General features: G+C 52.1%; 3 protein-coding genes across 6 annotated transcripts in view; all 3 read left to right on the top strand.

The window, feature by feature from the left end:
• On the top strand, positions 1-2,043 carry Hoxa9 (homeobox A9). Of its 4 annotated transcripts, none has more exons than XM_057771747.1 (3): positions 1-370; positions 512-601; positions 1,598-2,043. In XM_057771747.1, the coding sequence occupies exons 1-3, from the start codon at positions 25-27 to the stop codon at positions 1,834-1,836; spliced, it is 675 nt and encodes a 224-aa protein (XP_057627730.1). In that variant the 5' UTR covers positions 1-24; the 3' UTR covers positions 1,837-2,043. The 4 variants fall into 4 exon arrangements, with proteins under 4 accessions (XP_057627730.1, XP_057627749.1, XP_057627740.1 ...); XM_057771766.1 differs by having other exon boundaries at positions 1-338; positions 519-601; XM_057771757.1 differs by having other exon boundaries at positions 1-334.
• Positions 2,044-8,620: 6,577 nt separating this feature from the next.
• On the top strand, positions 8,621-11,561 carry Hoxa7 (homeobox A7). The gene is made up of 2 exons (XM_057767604.1): positions 8,621-9,123; positions 10,120-11,561. Exons 1-2 carry the CDS (start codon positions 8,748-8,750, stop codon positions 10,434-10,436), a joined length of 693 nt encoding a protein of 230 aa, XP_057623587.1. The 5' UTR covers positions 8,621-8,747; the 3' UTR covers positions 10,437-11,561.
• Positions 11,562-12,805: 1,244 nt separating this feature from the next.
• Hoxa3 (homeobox A3) overlaps positions 12,806-16,235 on the top strand; it is a 44,189-nt gene continuing 40,759 nt past the window's right edge. The window contains exon 1 of the mRNA XM_057772862.1: positions 12,806-13,059. The gene's annotated coding sequence lies outside the window, so the exon portion shown is untranslated. The remainder of the gene's footprint in view (positions 13,060-16,235) is intronic.

The following is a 16,235-nucleotide window of genomic DNA, read 5'->3' on the forward strand; positions in this document are numbered from 1 at the left end:
GCCGGTCAGGCGCGGGCTACTGCGATGGCCACCACCGGGGCCCTGGGCAACTACTATGTGGACTCCTTCCTGCTGGGCGCCGACGCTGCTGACGAGCTGGGCGCCGGACGCTACGCTCCAGGGGCCCTGAGCCAACCCCCAAGACAGGCGACAGCACTGGCCGAACACCCCGACTTTAGCCCTTGCAGCTTCCAATCCAAGGCGGCGGTGTTCGGTGCCTCGTGGAACCCGGTGCACGCGGCGGGCGCCAATGCGGTGCCTGCCGCCGTGTATCACCACCACCATCACCCCTACGTGCACCCCCAGGCGCCCGTGGCCGCGGCGGCGCCGGACGGCAGGTACATGCGCTCCTGGCTGGAGCCCACGCCCGGTGCGCTCTCCTTCGCGGGCTTGCCCTCCAGCCGGCCTTATGGCATTAAACCTGAACCGCTGTCGGCCAGAAGGGGTGACTGTCCCACGCTTGACACTCACACTTTGTCCCTGACTGACTATGCTTGTGGTTCTCCTCCAGTTGATAGAGAAAAACAACCCAGCGAAGGCGCCTTCTCCGAAAACAATGCCGAGAATGAGAGCGGCGGAGACAAGCCCCCCATCGATCCCAGTAAGTGTCTCCTCCCTGCAAGCCGGTCGCTGCCTCCACGCCGGCCACCGGGATCTACCAGCGCGTCAACTTTCTCTCGAGCCTGCCTTCGTCCTCGATGGGAGCCTCTGGATCTGGGGGTCGAGAACCAGAAGTTGGTGTTTGGAACACCTAAGATAGGGGCCCCAAGTCCAGAGAACTGCGCGGAGCAGTCCGGGTCGGCTGGGGGAAGGGGAGGAGGATGCTGCAGCAAGAGGGGGCGGGGCGGGCGCAGAGAATTGAGCCGAGACCCGCCGCCCCTCTGCTAAACGGCCCAGGCCCAGGACAGACAGACTTTGGGCGGTTCTTCGAAAGCAACGCAGAGAAGTCTTTTGTGCGGCTAGATTGTTTACGAACTGCGGCAGCAACGTCAGCCGGGCAACCTGACCCGGGACGCTTGGGGAGACCTCCGATTCCCTCCACTTCTTGCTTTCGGCCGGTGGCTGCATAAATCCTGCCCAAGATGAGGCTGTGGCCTGTGGAGCCACGAGGGGTCCCTTGGCCAGATTTATTCAAATAAAGTGGAGACGCGATCAAAGGCCTTGGGGCATCCTGCCTCCCGCCTAGCTCCCAAGGCCTTCCGGGAAGGTCAAAAAGAGTGGGGACTGTCGCAGGGAAGCCGGGGAAGGGAGACTAGTGAAGAGCGAAAGAGCATTCTTGTTTAATCTTGCCACACGGACGCGGGGCAGCCTGTTCTTTGCTTTGCTGGCAAAAAGAAAATGGTTTCCAAATTTCACTCTTTCACAACGTGCAGACTGTGGGAGGAAGGAGAACAGGGGACGGGAGAGAGGAGGGTGGGGATGGGAGGGGTGCTGGTGTAGGTGACCCTCCGTGGGTCCGTCTGCCAGGGCTCATTGTGTTTTCTCTAACCAATTCAGCGGCATACTGCACTTCGGCCAGAGACACCCCCCACCCCAGAGGCTCCTTCTCACCCTTCCAGGATACCTTCTTCTAAACCAGTGTCTCTCTCCCTTGCAGATAACCCGGCCGCCAACTGGCTTCATGCTCGCTCCACGCGGAAGAAGCGGTGCCCGTATACGAAGCATCAGACGCTGGAACTGGAGAAAGAGTTTTTGTTCAACATGTATCTCACGAGGGACCGCAGGTACGAGGTGGCCCGGCTGCTCAACCTCACCGAGAGGCAGGTCAAGATCTGGTTCCAGAACCGCAGGATGAAAATGAAAAAGATCAACAAGGACCGAGCAAAAGACGAATGAGCCATGCGGGGCTCATTTAGGAAAGAGCAAGCTAGAAAGAAAAAGAAAGGACTCTCTGTTCCCTTCTCCCTTCTCTCCCTCCATCCCAGCCTCCACCACCCGCTCAAAGCGGCTCTAAACCCCAGGCCTCATCTCCCCCTGGCAGTCCCTGCTCAGGCTGGCTCCTAGGCCTGCGGCTTTATTGGAGGAGGTATTGTAAGCTTTCCATTTTCTATAAGACACACACACACACACACAAACACACACACACACACACACACACGAGGGCATTAGCTCTGATGGCTGTACTGCTAGCTTGTATATATATTTAAAAAAAAATCTACCTGCTTCTGACTTAAAGCAAAAGGAGAAAAAAACTACCTTTTTATATAAAATGCACAACTGTTGACGGGCTGTATAGTTTTTAGTCTCTGTAGTTATTTTAATTTGCTCTTCGTGTGGCAGGTCATGCTGCCAAAATACTTGAACACTGTGTTTTACTGTGGTAATTATGTTTTGTGACCCAAACTTCTGTGCTGGGTGAGGCACCCATTTGTGATTGTGGAAGCTAGAATTCGATTTGAACTCAGGTTGTTTAGGGGGAAGAGAAGCATTGCATTGCGTATAGCTCTGTAGTGGGATACTGTGTAACTAGACTGTACCCTAGCTGTAAGGATTTCCCAGGGAAATCAGACTCAGAAAGAGAAGGCAGGTAGTTCTCCAGGACGCATAGATACACCATTTCTCTCCTTTTGAAATGTGGGCATCTTCTTCTTTACATGTTCTAGACTCCAGTCTTGTCCAATGTATATAGAATCTCCATATTAAAGAGACATGCATAATCAGACAAGCTTAAAAAATGTTTTCGCACCAGAGGAGAAGTAAGGAATTTCGGAGCTATACATATGTGCAGAGGGTTACTACCTATGGTTTACGCTTAATTTTAATTGGGGGGGGGGAATGAGTGCTTATTGTAATGGAGTTAATCTTATTGATAATAAATTATACACCATGAAACCGCCATTAGGCTACTGTAGATTTGTATCCTTGATGAATTTGGGGTTTCCATCTGACTGAACGTACACTGTATATTTTGCAATAGTTACCTCAAGGCCTACTGACCAAATTGTTGTGTTGAAATATTTAACTTTTGCCAAATAAAATATATTGATTCTTTTACTTTGTGTGGATCTGTTCTTTGTACCTTCTTTTTCTGGGTCTGTTTTCTGGGTGGAGGCAGAGCTGAGATGAAGGGGAAAGAACCCTAATTCAGTCTTCAGCAAGGTGCTTGAGCCGGCATCTGCGGTAACCAGTCTGACCAGGCCTAAGCCTCCCGACACAGCCGGTTACCGGGTAGGTAGAAGCAGGGGCAGAAAGCAGTAGGGGGCGGGGGACACAACTCGGGCATAGCCAGTCACTTGGGCCTCGTGTCTTATTTGCCAGAAGGCAAGAGAGGCATCTGAGGTCCTGGACAGAAGCACTGGACAGCGATGGCCAGCAGCAGTGGAAAAGTCAATTTTTTTCATTTTGGCGCCTAAAAAATATTTTCCAAATCTGAACCCACAAAAAGAACTGGGGCCTTTGGAAGTTGAGTGGTCGAGTTGAGGGGTGCAGGACCAGAAGTTGAGGTCCTGTGGCCTGCTCTGAAGAGATGAACGGGAGCCAGATATGGACAATGAAGTGGGCCCTTGATATATTCGGAGCTTTCCAGGAGATGGAAAATCTGCACCCTCCTGCCCCACTGGGTCCCGCCAACCGGCCAGGGTAGGTTGGGGAGGGGGGCCGGTGTTAGCGTCCTACACTGCTATGCCATCTCCGGAACTTAAGTCCTCACAGAAGCAGGCCTTAGCAACCGACAAGCCCCAAAGTGCCATAAAAGAAAATGAGGGCTGTTACCCTTTATGGGGTGTAAAGGGCTGCGTGGGGGGAACAGCTACAATTTCGGAGGCTCAAGCGCCTTCCAGATGTAGCCAGAGAATTCTGCTTTGCTTCTCCCCCAAACTCCTTTTCTTCACAACTACCCCCCCCCTCCCCGCCCCATAATGTTGACCGGCTCCTAATGCGGGAAAGGGGTATCAGGGCGCCGGTGGATGGGGCGCCCCCACCCCCAATGCGCCGCCAGGTTGGCATGCCCTCTGTTGTTGCAGACAGAAAGAACTTCAAAGCCTGGGCAGTAAGGGTGTGCCATAAAGGAAGGTCTGCGAACTGTCTGGAATTCGGCTCTTAATGAGTTTACAACTGTCCAGCTCCAATTAGGGTATCCCACCAAAACCCTTTCATTTGTTTGCTCTGTCTGCCTCCGATAAAGAGACTGCGGAAACAGCCCTCTTTTATGGGCATTGCCCTTTCTGCTGCGTAGATTCCCGGCTCCCCGAGGATCCTGGGGGACAGGGCCCTCGCTCCGCCCAAGGGAGTGGGACGCTGGTGGGGTCACCGGCGTTGCCGAAGTTCACGCGGCCCCGAGCTCCTGCGGCTGCAGTGCCAAGAATAATCCAGGAGATGGCAGTGTGGCTCCACGCAAGAGGCACTCCAGCCGCCATCTCCCGCCGCCGAGACCTAGGAAGCTCCTAAAATGTCGACTTGAAACGCGCCTTTCTGGAATGGGATCTGCGTGAACAGCAGTCGTATATTTTCCTTGCTGCTCATGCCAACTGAAAGCCTCCCGGGGACACAAGCATGCGCCAGGGCTTGCCTAACCGCCGGCGCTCGCTTCTCTCATCTCAGGCTCTATTCCGAGACCACTGCATTGCGTGGGAGCCGTGGTGCGGAAGGTGCGGGGCTGCGGCTCAGAGAGCAGGTTCCATTCCAGGGTCACAGTCCCCATGCCAGCAGTGATCTAGGGGTAGCGAGTCGCGCGGGGACGGTCATTCACGATGGACAGACGGACGGACAAAAGATCGAAAACCTACAGCGCCTGGACTAGATGACCCCACAAAGAAAGCACCCAGTGACCACGGGTTCCGCCGACCCTCGAGGCCCCGAAACCTGCGCCCTGGTTTAGGGTCTAGCGAGCCAGCACCAGAAAGAGAGCGAGAGAGCACAGACGTCAGGACTTGGCCGTTTTGAATACCTGACTTTAAAATTCGGCGGCTGAAAATTGGTTAGTTATAAAACCGTATTTGGTGGTTGTCTAGTGTAGAACTGCCGCGAATTTTGGCCGCGCTGGAGTAACTCAGGACATACACTAGGAACTGTATTCGAAAATAAATGATATGTTTAAATAAGTAGAATAACACCGGAGCTCCAGGACTGGCGGTCACGAGGTTGAAATCGCCCTTGTTTCTCTGGCAGAGATATTTCTTTGGCAATGGAATACCAAGGCTACTGTGGAGGCTGTGGAGGCTAAAAGAAAAAAAAAATACCCAATCCACTCCCAGCCTACTTTTAATACTAGATACGGGGACATACTCTGGAGCAAACGCGGCCGGAGTGCGAGGATCGGCCCCCGGTGTAGGATGGTTTTGGAAAGAAAACACAGAAGCAGACAGAGAACCAACCCTTCGAAGCGCCGCAAGTATAGGCTGGGCTGTGCATTTATTTGGGTCGTAACAGTCTTGGCCAAACCCACTAAATGCTTACGACTCGCATCTCCGTGCTGAACACGTTGTAAAACTAGGGATTTTGGTTGACATCTCTCCTCTCCTCTCTCTCTCTCTCTCTCTCTCTCTCTCTCTCTCTCTCTCTCTCTCTCTCCCTCCCTCCCTCCCTCCCTACTACTCCCTTTAAAAAATCTTCTTATATCCACGTGGGCATTACAGACACACAGCATGATTGTATTTCTGTATGTAACACACACTACTTCACAGCCTGTGCTTGTAAGAAGGGCTTTATAGCTTCCTGGAGAGTCACCGGTGCTCGCCTACCCTAATCCTCAAAATTCTTTTTTTATGTAACTGCAAATAAGCGGCGAACCCGCTAACCAGTGGGCACAAATAGAAGCTTCCATTTATACAACAATGAAAGTCACAGGTTGGGGGCACTCCTTCTCTCAGCCGATCACAGAGGCCCCAGGTAGGTGCGGGCCTCTAGGGGCTCAGAGGCCTGGTGAACTGCCTAGGCCGGCAGCCTCCCTTGCCCTTGGCCGACTGGCGGCCGGCAGGCTGCTCTCTGGTTTTCGCTGCTTGAGAGGCTTCATCCAGGCAAGACCCCGCAAGAAACCGAGCTTATTTTTTCCCCCCGCTTCGGGGAGGAATTGATGTTCGCATCCAAGCTACAATTCTCTTGCCAGGTGGGGGACAGAAGCTGAAGCCTGCAGTCCATGCGGAGGAGAAGAATAGAAATATTTAAAGACCCCAAACTCGGAACCATTCGACTCTCTAGAAAATGCCATTCTCTGTCAAGGGCTGAGTTTATATTCTATATCTAGATTTAAACATTGAGGACTATTTGGCGACAGGAAACACAGGAAGCAAACTCTGACAGTAGGTCTGAGACCTAAATCTGGGAAAGCGTTGAGAAATATTTAGATTGTTCTGCAGATTAAAAGCTGGTTTATAAGGCGTCTTCTCCAGGGCCTGAGTTGAATAGTATGTGAATATTATCATACTTAGAAATGCATTTCTGTCAAATAAATAGGGAACCAATGGCCAGAGAACGTAGAATTAAATAGGCTTTATTGAGAGTCTGATTTTGTCCAGACTTTTGTGTTGTGAAGTCTAGCCAGGGAAGAGAGACTCAGAAACGAAAGGAAGGTTTTCGGTGACCTCGAGACCCCCGCTCAGATGGAAGACTTGTGCTCACAAGTGCCAAGGCCTTGAAAGCAGCAGAATTTGGACCATATTTGGCCGTGCTAAACGGGGACAGAGCCTCTTGCCCGGACTCCTTGCTCGTGCCTGTACCAAATACAGACGACCTTCCTAAGCCTGTAAGTGTGATTTTTCCTGGGCCACCTCAAACCGCTCCGTACTCTGGTTGTCAGGCCTCTTCTAAAGGAAGGTTCCACTTTAACATCGTCTCTTTGGAGTGCGCCATTCGCCAGAGTCTAGACAGACCGCGGCGGCCTGCCTAGCCTTTCACTTTGCGCCTTGCTTCATGTCACCCCAGGAACAATTTATTGGTCTAAAGCCGCCTAATTTCTCCACTTTGATCTCCTAGCCTTCTTTTTGTTAGCTTCATCTTCCTTTAGCTGTTTTTTAGAATTTTATTTCTCTGTTACAAGACGCTGTTATTTGGATTCTCCCCCTTCCTGTTTTACCCCCTCTGTTTCCCATCCTGATCCGCCATAAAGGGGATCCCGGATATTGCCGCCCTACTGTTCCTATGCTGCGGGGAGGCGGGGAGATAGCCCAGATCCCACCTGCCCTCCTCCCCACCAAAGTCTGGGGCCCTTTGCTAGGTGGGTGCTGGGGCTCTGTTGCAGCGGGATTTGAACCGTCCTGCCTCTTTTGTGCTTCCAAGATCCCCTGAGAGGATGCGGTGAACCGGGGGAGAGGGGTAGCCTGGACCTACTGAAAGTGATAAGAAAGTGCTTTGTACACCAGCAACCAAACTCTATAATTTAGAGGAGCATTTCCGGGGCAATTCCATTGTGAAGTCGGGTTTATGATGTGCAATCGAGTTGAGCAGTAAAAGGTGGCCAGTCTTCCAGCACGGCCTGGGCAGTTTATGAGGCGTTTAGGGAAAGAGTTCACCCAAGTATCCTTCAGAGAGCGGTGGGCAGCAGGGCCTACTTCTGATATCACTGCTGGGGGTCTGAAGCCCCGCACGGTAGGCGCCCAGGGTGAGAGACTGCCTGTTTGGGAGAGAGTGAGACTGCGTTTGCGCAGAAAGAAAGGTGAAGTGGTGAGATCCAGTTGGCCTTTGAGAGGGTCCCTTATTTGCTTTTTATAGTCTAAAAAACTGGGGTTCTGCCGCGGGCTACAGCCCCAGTCCCTGAGACACCCTCCCCCCCTTTTCTCTCTAAACCAGCTTTAAAAGTCTACTGTTTCCTGGCCCACAAGGTGGAGGTCCAGGGGTAAATTGGTTGAAAGCTGCTCCAAACCTTTCATTATGGAGAATGTATTTAGAAAATTGTGGGCTCAAGCTTCAAAGCTGCGGGAGGATGACCCAGTTTTCCCGTGATCCAGGGGTAACACCAGGGGTTGTGGGAAGGACAAAGGGGGTGTTGAGCCACCTATTGGATTGCTGAGGGCCAGCCAGGTGCCCAGGAGTGAACCCAGAGAGTCTGCACGGCAGCGGTATCCGGGAGGAGGAAAGGGAATCTCATGTTAATAAATCTGTTGGCAAATGAGGCTCATTAATAGATAAATATTTCACTGCTTCCTTTAGAGCGGATAAACAGTGCTCCGCCGATTAAAGAAAGGAAGCTGGGAGACATTGACTTTATTCAAACCACATGGTTCCAGTTTGTGGCAGCATTCTCGCTGCTTAGCTAGAGGAGACGCTGCGCCTACGGTGTTTGCCCTGAAGCATCAGATCCGGGCTTAAACCTTCTGCTTAGAGAGAGAGAGTGGGCAGAGATCTTTCTCTCAAGACCATCTTTGGGCCGACAGGTTGCAGAGACCCTTCAGGGGCTTGAGTCTGCAGAGAGGACAGGGACAGCGGGAATCCACACACTGGATCTGAGGTTCAGAATCGGTATGAGGTTGTGGGGGGCGAGCCCTGCCGAACATCCAAAGGCGCGGGCACCGGGATGGGACTCTGACTGCTTCGGGCGTCTGGGGGCAGGCGGGGTGCAGACCGTTGCGTGGGCCGCGTATTTGAGCCTCTTCCCCTTCCATTCTAGGCGGCCGCGGGCCCGTGGCGCGAGACCACCTGTGAGGACTGCTGAGATTGGCGGAGGCGGTCATGTGGGCGGTCACGTGCCGCGGCGAGCTCCGTCCAAAAGAAAATGGGGTTTGGTGTAAATCTGGGGGTGTAATGTTATCATATATCACGCTACCTCGTAAAACCGACACTGAAAGCTGCCGGACAACAAATCACAGGTCAAAATTATGAGTTCTTCGTATTATGTGAACGCGCTTTTTAGCAAATATACGGCGGGGGCTTCTCTCTTCCAAAATGCCGAGCCGACTTCTTGCTCCTTTGCACCCAACTCGCAGAGAAGCGGCTACGGGCCGGGCGCCGGCGCCTTCGCCTCCACCGTGCCGGGCTTATACAATGTCAACAGCCCCCTTTATCAGAGCCCTTTCGCGTCGGGCTACGGCCTGGGCGCCGACGCCTACAACCTGCCCTGCGCCTCCTACGACCAAAACATCCCCGGGCTCTGCAGTGACCTCGCCAAAGGCGCCTGCGACAAGGCGGACGAGGGCGTGCTGCACGGCCCGGCCGAGGCCAGTTTCCGCATCTACCCCTGGATGCGCAGTTCAGGTAGGCGCCTCGGTCCGCCGGGTCGGTGTGCGGGCGGAGCAGAGGGGCGGGGGGTGCCGGCGCGGGACGCGGGGAGCCCAGTCTGGCGGCTTCCAGCCAGCGGCCCCGCAAGTCCCGGTGGCGCTGCCTTTCTGGTTTTAATTAGAGCTGAGGCGCCATTGCGTGGAGAGACCCAAAGCATTGTATGTAAATGAGGCCCATAAAACTTTTTATGGCCCAATTAATGGGTTCGAGCCTCGTAAATTTATTTAACTCCATTTGCCTTGGAATTTTTACAGTAAGTTTATCCGCTATTCTCTTTCTCATATTCTTTCTCCCCCTTCCCCCCCCCCGTCCCCCTTCTTCCTCTCCCTCTCTTTTTTTCTCCCTCAATCTCTCTCCTCTATGCCCTTTTTCCTGTTATCCGTTCCTTTCTTGATTCCAGCTCTTTCTCCCCTACTCCTTTTCTTTTGGCTTGGCTTTCGTTCTCAAAGGCAAGGAAAGCCAGGACCTCCGGGATGCCACTCACCCCTGTACCAGAGACCATTTCCAGACCCTAGCTGGACCAAATAGGACAGAGGGTGGGATTGCCACAGGAAGGTCTTGAGCATGGGGCTGCCGAGGAGGGTTGCCCACTTTCTAGCCAGGCTGGAAAGCGGCTTGACTTGCCTTTGAATGGCAAAAGTGCAGAGTCTCCCACTTGCCACACTCTGTATTTACAATTTCCCTTTGTCAAGGGGAAGCAGGACATTGTAGAAACGTAGCCGGCTGGAAAGGCCGGTTGTAAAGTTGGGATTCTGCTGTAAGGCTCTTCACAGACTGGCTCGCTTGTCTGGCCCCGGGGTCTTCCGCTCACACTCCTCCCCCAGCTCAATTGGGGGTGATGGGGGTTGCGCCTGGGTTTGGGCAGGGTGGAAGGTACAGGCTCTTGGACAGCGGGGCCTGACTAAAACACTCTTCTGTCCACATCGCAGCCTGCTTGTCTGTTTGTCTATATGTCCAAATTTCTGCTCTCAGGACCCGATAGAAAGCGGGGACGCCAGACCTACACGCGCTACCAGACACTGGAGCTGGAGAAGGAATTCCACTTTAACCGCTACCTGACACGGCGCCGCCGCATCGAGATCGCCCACGCGCTCTGCCTCACCGAGCGCCAGATCAAGATCTGGTTCCAGAATCGGCGCATGAAATGGAAGAAAGAGCATAAAGATGAGAGCCAGGCTCCCTCTGCGGCCCCCGAAGAAGTGGTGCCCTCCGTCTCCAAGGCAGCTACTGACAAGGCGGATGAGGAGGAAGAGGAGGAAGAGGAAGAGGAAGAGGAGGAGGAGGAATAAAGGGCCAGGAACAGGGCCATTACTGCACGGGACAGTCGGAAAAGCATCTTTAAGAGACTCACTGATTTTAGTTACAAAAATGGGGGGAAATAAAGTGTAAAAAAAGAGAGAGAGAAAGAGGGAATCAGTCCCCACCCTCATCCCACCCACCCCATCACCCACTCTAGCTCCCAGAGGGAAAGTAGGTCACCTTGGGGACCCTCTCTGCCTCTGAGGACCTCAGTAGATACCCCCAACCCTGGGCCAGTGTTGTGCTCTGGCACAGTCAAAATACTACCTAGCACAGGCCTCCTTGAGAGGCACCCCCAAACTACCTATGGGCCCAACCCAGTGGGTCGCACTCCTAAGAAGCTCCCTCCACATCCTTACAGTGGCAGACACCCAGCACCTGCCCCACCAACCCCTGCAAAACACGTGACCAGTACTACCTACTAGGCCTAAACTACCTATTTCGTGCTGGCTAGCTTTTCTGCTTCACTGTGCCCACTCTTCCCAGGCCAGGACTTGATGCTTCTAGCTGACAGTCTTTGGGGTCACTGAGGCTTCAATGACAAGGCAATGAGGTTCAGGGACCAGGGCATTGGCTTCTATTTAAATTGAAAAATAATATATTTATTCCAAAGCTTACCAAATGCTGCAACCTAGAATCCCTCTTTCTTTGGCTTTGGCACCTCAAGTTCAGGGCCATTACCCCTGTTTCTGGAGGGGAGCATTCCTGAGCTGGCTGCAGACCAGCTTTTGTGGGACTAAGGAGATTGTTCCCAGCCTCACTGTTCCCTCCCTTGCTTCTGTGTCCTACTGTTCAGCCATGTATACTTATGCCCTGACTTTTCCTACCTAGGACAAATACTGTATATTTGAACCAGATTTTTTTTTGGTCATTTCTATAATCTTGGAGATCATTTGTAAAGGAATGTCTTGACTTGGGAAGGATGTTTTAATGGAGTGACTTTGTAGCATGGTGTGTTGTGTTGAACTAATTCTGTTGTGGACGGGAGGGGTCTAATGCCCACCCCAGTGCCCATTTTTTCCCGTGTTGTCCCATGTCCCCCTTAGACCCAGCCTGGGGTTCAGGGAAGGCGTGCTTCCCAGCCCAGTTACCTATGTTTTATGTAACAATAAAAATGCCTGGTGACAAAGAAACACTGACTGCTTTCTTCAGGGGGTTTGGGGCGAGGGGAGGTGGCCATAGCTGAAGGGCAAGCCCTGTCTACAGGTTAAAGGACCAAGGGGAAGCCAACGTGCAGAAACTGTCCTGGAGTCCAAATTTTAAATATTCATGCATAAATGTGTCATGTCTCTTTTTCCATGTTTTGTGTTTAGATTTGGACGAATAAGTGTATTTCTAATTTTTATGTGTGACTGCTTATAGTTTTCATAATTATGCACTTTCCCACATCCATAATGTGTGTATATCTGTTGTGTATCAACGTTTTCCCTGTCTATCATTGGATGTGTGGGTTTCTGTGTCCAGCTGCACGTTTTTCTGTGTCTATGATTGCTTATATGCCTTCCTCTTTGTAGATGTTTTTGTCTGGCTATTGTGTGCGCACACCAGTATCTACATCCACTGAAAACAGCTATCAGTTAATACAGTATATTCTATCTATGGCCTCCCAAACTTCACACATTCCAAGAACGAATTCCAAATTCAACCTTTCCTCTAAAGGTGCAAACTGAGCTCTCAAATAATCTTACCTACCCTCCAACTGATTCCGGATTCCGCATGAGCCCTGAGTCCAGCCCCAGAGTAGAAAATGGGATTCAGGGTACTTGCCGCAGCACCCCCACTTAGCCTTCAGTAGAGGCAAAGGATGCCCCAGGGCTTAACACTGCAGTGGAGGGGTTCTGGGACTGCCATGGACCTCAGACACGGCTGTTGGGCTGTTGCGCAACCTAGGCAAGTCCTGTTGCTGAGGAGGAACTGTGGCTGGGGAAGGGGCGAGCAGCGAGGGACCAGGGTCGAGGGGCGGTGGAAGTAGCTTAGAGGATCCTGAGCTTGGCCCGCGAAGATCTCCATTCTTATCTCCTGGCTGGGTTGAACCAGCTTCTTAGGACTCTTTTTTAATAAATCAGACCTAAAAGGGTCTGTAAAACCTGCAGCCCCAAGTCGGGATAGCCTCAGTGGTAAGATGGCGCCGGTGTAAGAGCTGCCTCCTCTTAGTGATGGGGAAAGGGTCATAAATCCGTTGTTGTTTATGAAAATTTACAACTTTGCAATACAACTTTATGAGTTGTTCGGCCCTTCCATTGGCCGCTGTCGGTCATGTGGATAGGAACCGTGAACATGAACTTTTTTATAATTTCCCTTGCGAGAATAGAGCCGCATTCTTTTGCTCCGCTCCGTCCTGCGTGCTTCGGAGCTCTGCCTTCTCAGCCTGCCTAGGCTGCGCTTTGTCCGGCGATGGCGAGCGAGGGGAAGCCACTGCCAGGCCCAGGCCCGCCGCTGTCGCTGGAGGTGGGGCGCGTCCAGTTCCTGGAGCAGCAGCCGCCGCTTTGCAACTCACAACCTGGCTAATTTCCTGCGTCCTCTGGCACCAGGAAGGAGGACAATTCGTCTCCTGGGCTGCTGAAGCGGACAGCTGTCAGAGAGGCAGGAGCTTCTGGGAGCCGCGGTCTGAAGGTGAGACATGTGGGAAGGAGACAGGAGAAAGGCGGGTGAGGTGCCACGGTGGAAGCGGAGGACACCCAGAACGACTTTGAAAAGGGGCATTTCTCACCATCATCCATACAGTCTCTTCACACAACAGCCCAAACACGTCACTCATTCTCACCCACTACCGACAACACCTACACCACTCACAAGGCAAATCGGCCTTCCCTCTGTGGCACAGTGCCCTAGCACTGGGCAAGAGCGCTTAGGTCTTCATTCCCCCTTCCCGCCGTGACCCCGGGAAGCCCAAAGGGAAATCATCTGACTTCTACTGTTCCCTATCAGCCCCTGGGGTTTGGGATTATGTCATTCATGACCCAAATTTATTTAACTGACTTCCCCAATATCAGAGCTAGGTCCCAACCTGGGAATGTGGGCAGAGGGGAGAGAAAAGCGAGGTAGCCCAAAAGCATTAGCGTCAACTCTCTGTTCTCTCCAGTGGGGCTAGTCTCAGGGAGAAGGGAGGATGAGGTAAACAAGCAAACACAAAAGCAAAACTTACTAATTCAGAGTTCTCCGGTGATTGCCTGCTTCATTTGCCCGGTTTTCCGACCAGAGTGAAGTCTGGAGCCCCGAGAAAGGGGCTAGATGCATATGTGGAATTCTGTGTTGGAGGAGAGAATCGAATTAATTGGGTGCTAATGGGGGATGTTTCCGTGTAGAGGACTGTTGTGTTGGCGAGCGTGGAAGGACCAAACCTAAGGTTTCTGAAGGAAAATTGCAAAACGGAGTCTGAGAAATAACAGGATGGCAGCCCCAACCAACCTAAGGACAGCGGAAGGATGATGTTCAAGGTCCCCTATCTCTTGAGCAACCAGGGAGAGGACCACAGCTAGCCGCGAGGCGGCACTGAGTGTTGCTGGCCTGGCTGTAGCTTTGCCTTGCGCGGTGGTACCAGTCATGGTGGCTGAGCCTGAAAACGCATCTGACCAGGTCAGATTTACCCTCCCCGCGAGAGACATTGGAGAATGAGTAGCGAGATTCTGGGCTATAGTTCTTTTTTGTTTATTTGGTTTTTGGTTGTTGTTGTTGTTGTTGTTTTCCTATCACAAGATAGTATCTCAGTATAGGCCAGACAATTAAAAATAACACGTTGATATTTGGGATGTTCAGCGGACAACGCTGTGGGTGCGCCCCAGGCAGGGGTAGATAAAGCGCCGCCGCATTTGCCTCCTAGGGCCGCTGACTGCCTGACTGTGGCTGCCTCGGGCAGATTATTTATTGCGACCGTGCTGGGAGCTCGCTGCTGCCACGCTGTGGCCGTCACCGGGACGGGCGCCAGCAGCGGCCCGCCTCTTCGAGCCTGGCGCGACTGCTGCACGGGCCCCTCAAAGATTTCCCCAGAAGCAGGGGAAGGGGGGCGGGCATCAGGGGCAATCTCCCAGGGTCTGTTTGGCTGTGAAACCTCCCTGCTTCGGCTATCCATGACAGAAACCTCAGCCGCCGGAATAGACTCGGGTCCTTCCCTCGCCCCCAACCCAGCACCATGGAGACTGGTTGTACAGGCCGCCTGGCCGGTTATGGCTGCTTCTGTCCAAACTACGCGTCCCAAAGGCGCCCTGGGGGCGCACGTCAGTTGCCAGTCGGGAAAGGCGTTGGCTTTGAGAGTCTGACATCGGAGAGACCAATTGTAGTTCTGAGGCCTTGCTGGCCTGGCTGGCCCTGAGAAGTGGCTATGGCATGGAAGGCGGCTCTTGGAGAGGGCCTTTGACTGGCAGAGGCCACACCTGTGTGCTTTGGGCTCTGGGCTAGAGATTTGGCTGGATGGAGATGGACCTTCAGGGTCCTCCCACACACCTGCAGGCCCCGCTGCTAGGCTGGCCGAAGTGGAGGGGCTCAATGGGCAGCCCAGGGCAAGGGAAAACTCTGCGACCCTACTGCCATCCTAGCCTTTTTGAAGAGAAGATGAAAGGTAAGTTTTCTGTGTGGCTTTGACCTAGCAGAGAGTCCTGGGGTGGTCACTCTCAGAACCTTAGGAGAGGCTCTGTGGAGAGTGTGGAGATCTTGCTTCCCATTCAGTGGATCCATCAGAACTGACTGACTCCCCGCCCCCCCCATATATACATATGGAAGAATAAACAGATCCACTGCCAACTGAAATATGCACTAACCTTATCTTACACGTAAATATTTCAATTTAATTTTTTCCCATCTTAATGTTTACAAAAGCTGGAAATACATTTTCTGGCTCCTAGCTGAGAAATTAAATTCTCTTATTGGCTGAGACAATTAAATCTAGAATCCAGGTCAAAGCATAACAATACGAGTGGTGAGCTGTCACCAGCTCCAACCCTGTGCGGGACATGGAGGAATGAGAGACGATAAAAACAAACAATTAACACTTGCAAAATGACTATTTTCGCTTCAAATGACATTGGTTGAAATAATTGTTATCTGATTTTTTTTTTGTTTAAGAACCAATAACTCACTTATTTTCTTCAAAGAGCATTTTAAGAAAAAAATCCAACCTTTTTTTTCTCCCATGTTTTCATGTTTTGTGTTTTGTGTATTGCATCTTCTCTGTGAGAAACGCTAAATTTTATCCTCTCCTGGATAACTCTTGGTCTTATGGAAAGAAAAAAACTTTCCTGGGTTGGAAAGATAAAGACTTCGGCACACCGTTTCTGGTACAGCCTTCCTTTGGTGTGCTTTCATAGGTTCTCTGGAGGCTGACCTTAGGCAAGACCTTTTCCAGCTTTCCCCTTTTTTAAGGGGGAAAGAGGGAAGGTCAGGGGAAAAAAAGCGAAGAAGAGATTAAGGAAGTCGTTACCAGATTCCTACAGGACCATTCCCAATTGTCCCCTCGGCCCAAACCCCGTCAGTCCCAGTCTGCAGGAACCAGGATTTTACAGATCTTACAAACAACCTCCTGAATTCCAACCAAATCTCGTAAACAGTCTCTCTGCCGCCCACGCAATTGGGGATTTTTAAAGCCGAATCAAGGGCTTTTACAAGCCCTACAAACACAGTGGTGAAAATGCCATGGAACCGATATCACATTTTACAAAATGAGACTGATCCTTATGCAAGGAAGCCCAAGACAGGCTTTCCAGGTCCAATCTGGGACTCGTCAGGCCTGAGCCGGGGGTCAAGGCAATTCAGGGTTCTGGAGCTAGTGACAGAGTGACAGAACTGCTCTGGTTTTG

Source organism: Chionomys nivalis, chromosome 1 (genome assembly GCF_950005125.1).
Source record: "Chionomys nivalis chromosome 1, mChiNiv1.1, whole genome shotgun sequence".
In the NCBI taxonomy this organism is placed as follows: domain Eukaryota; kingdom Metazoa; phylum Chordata; class Mammalia; order Rodentia; family Cricetidae; genus Chionomys; species Chionomys nivalis.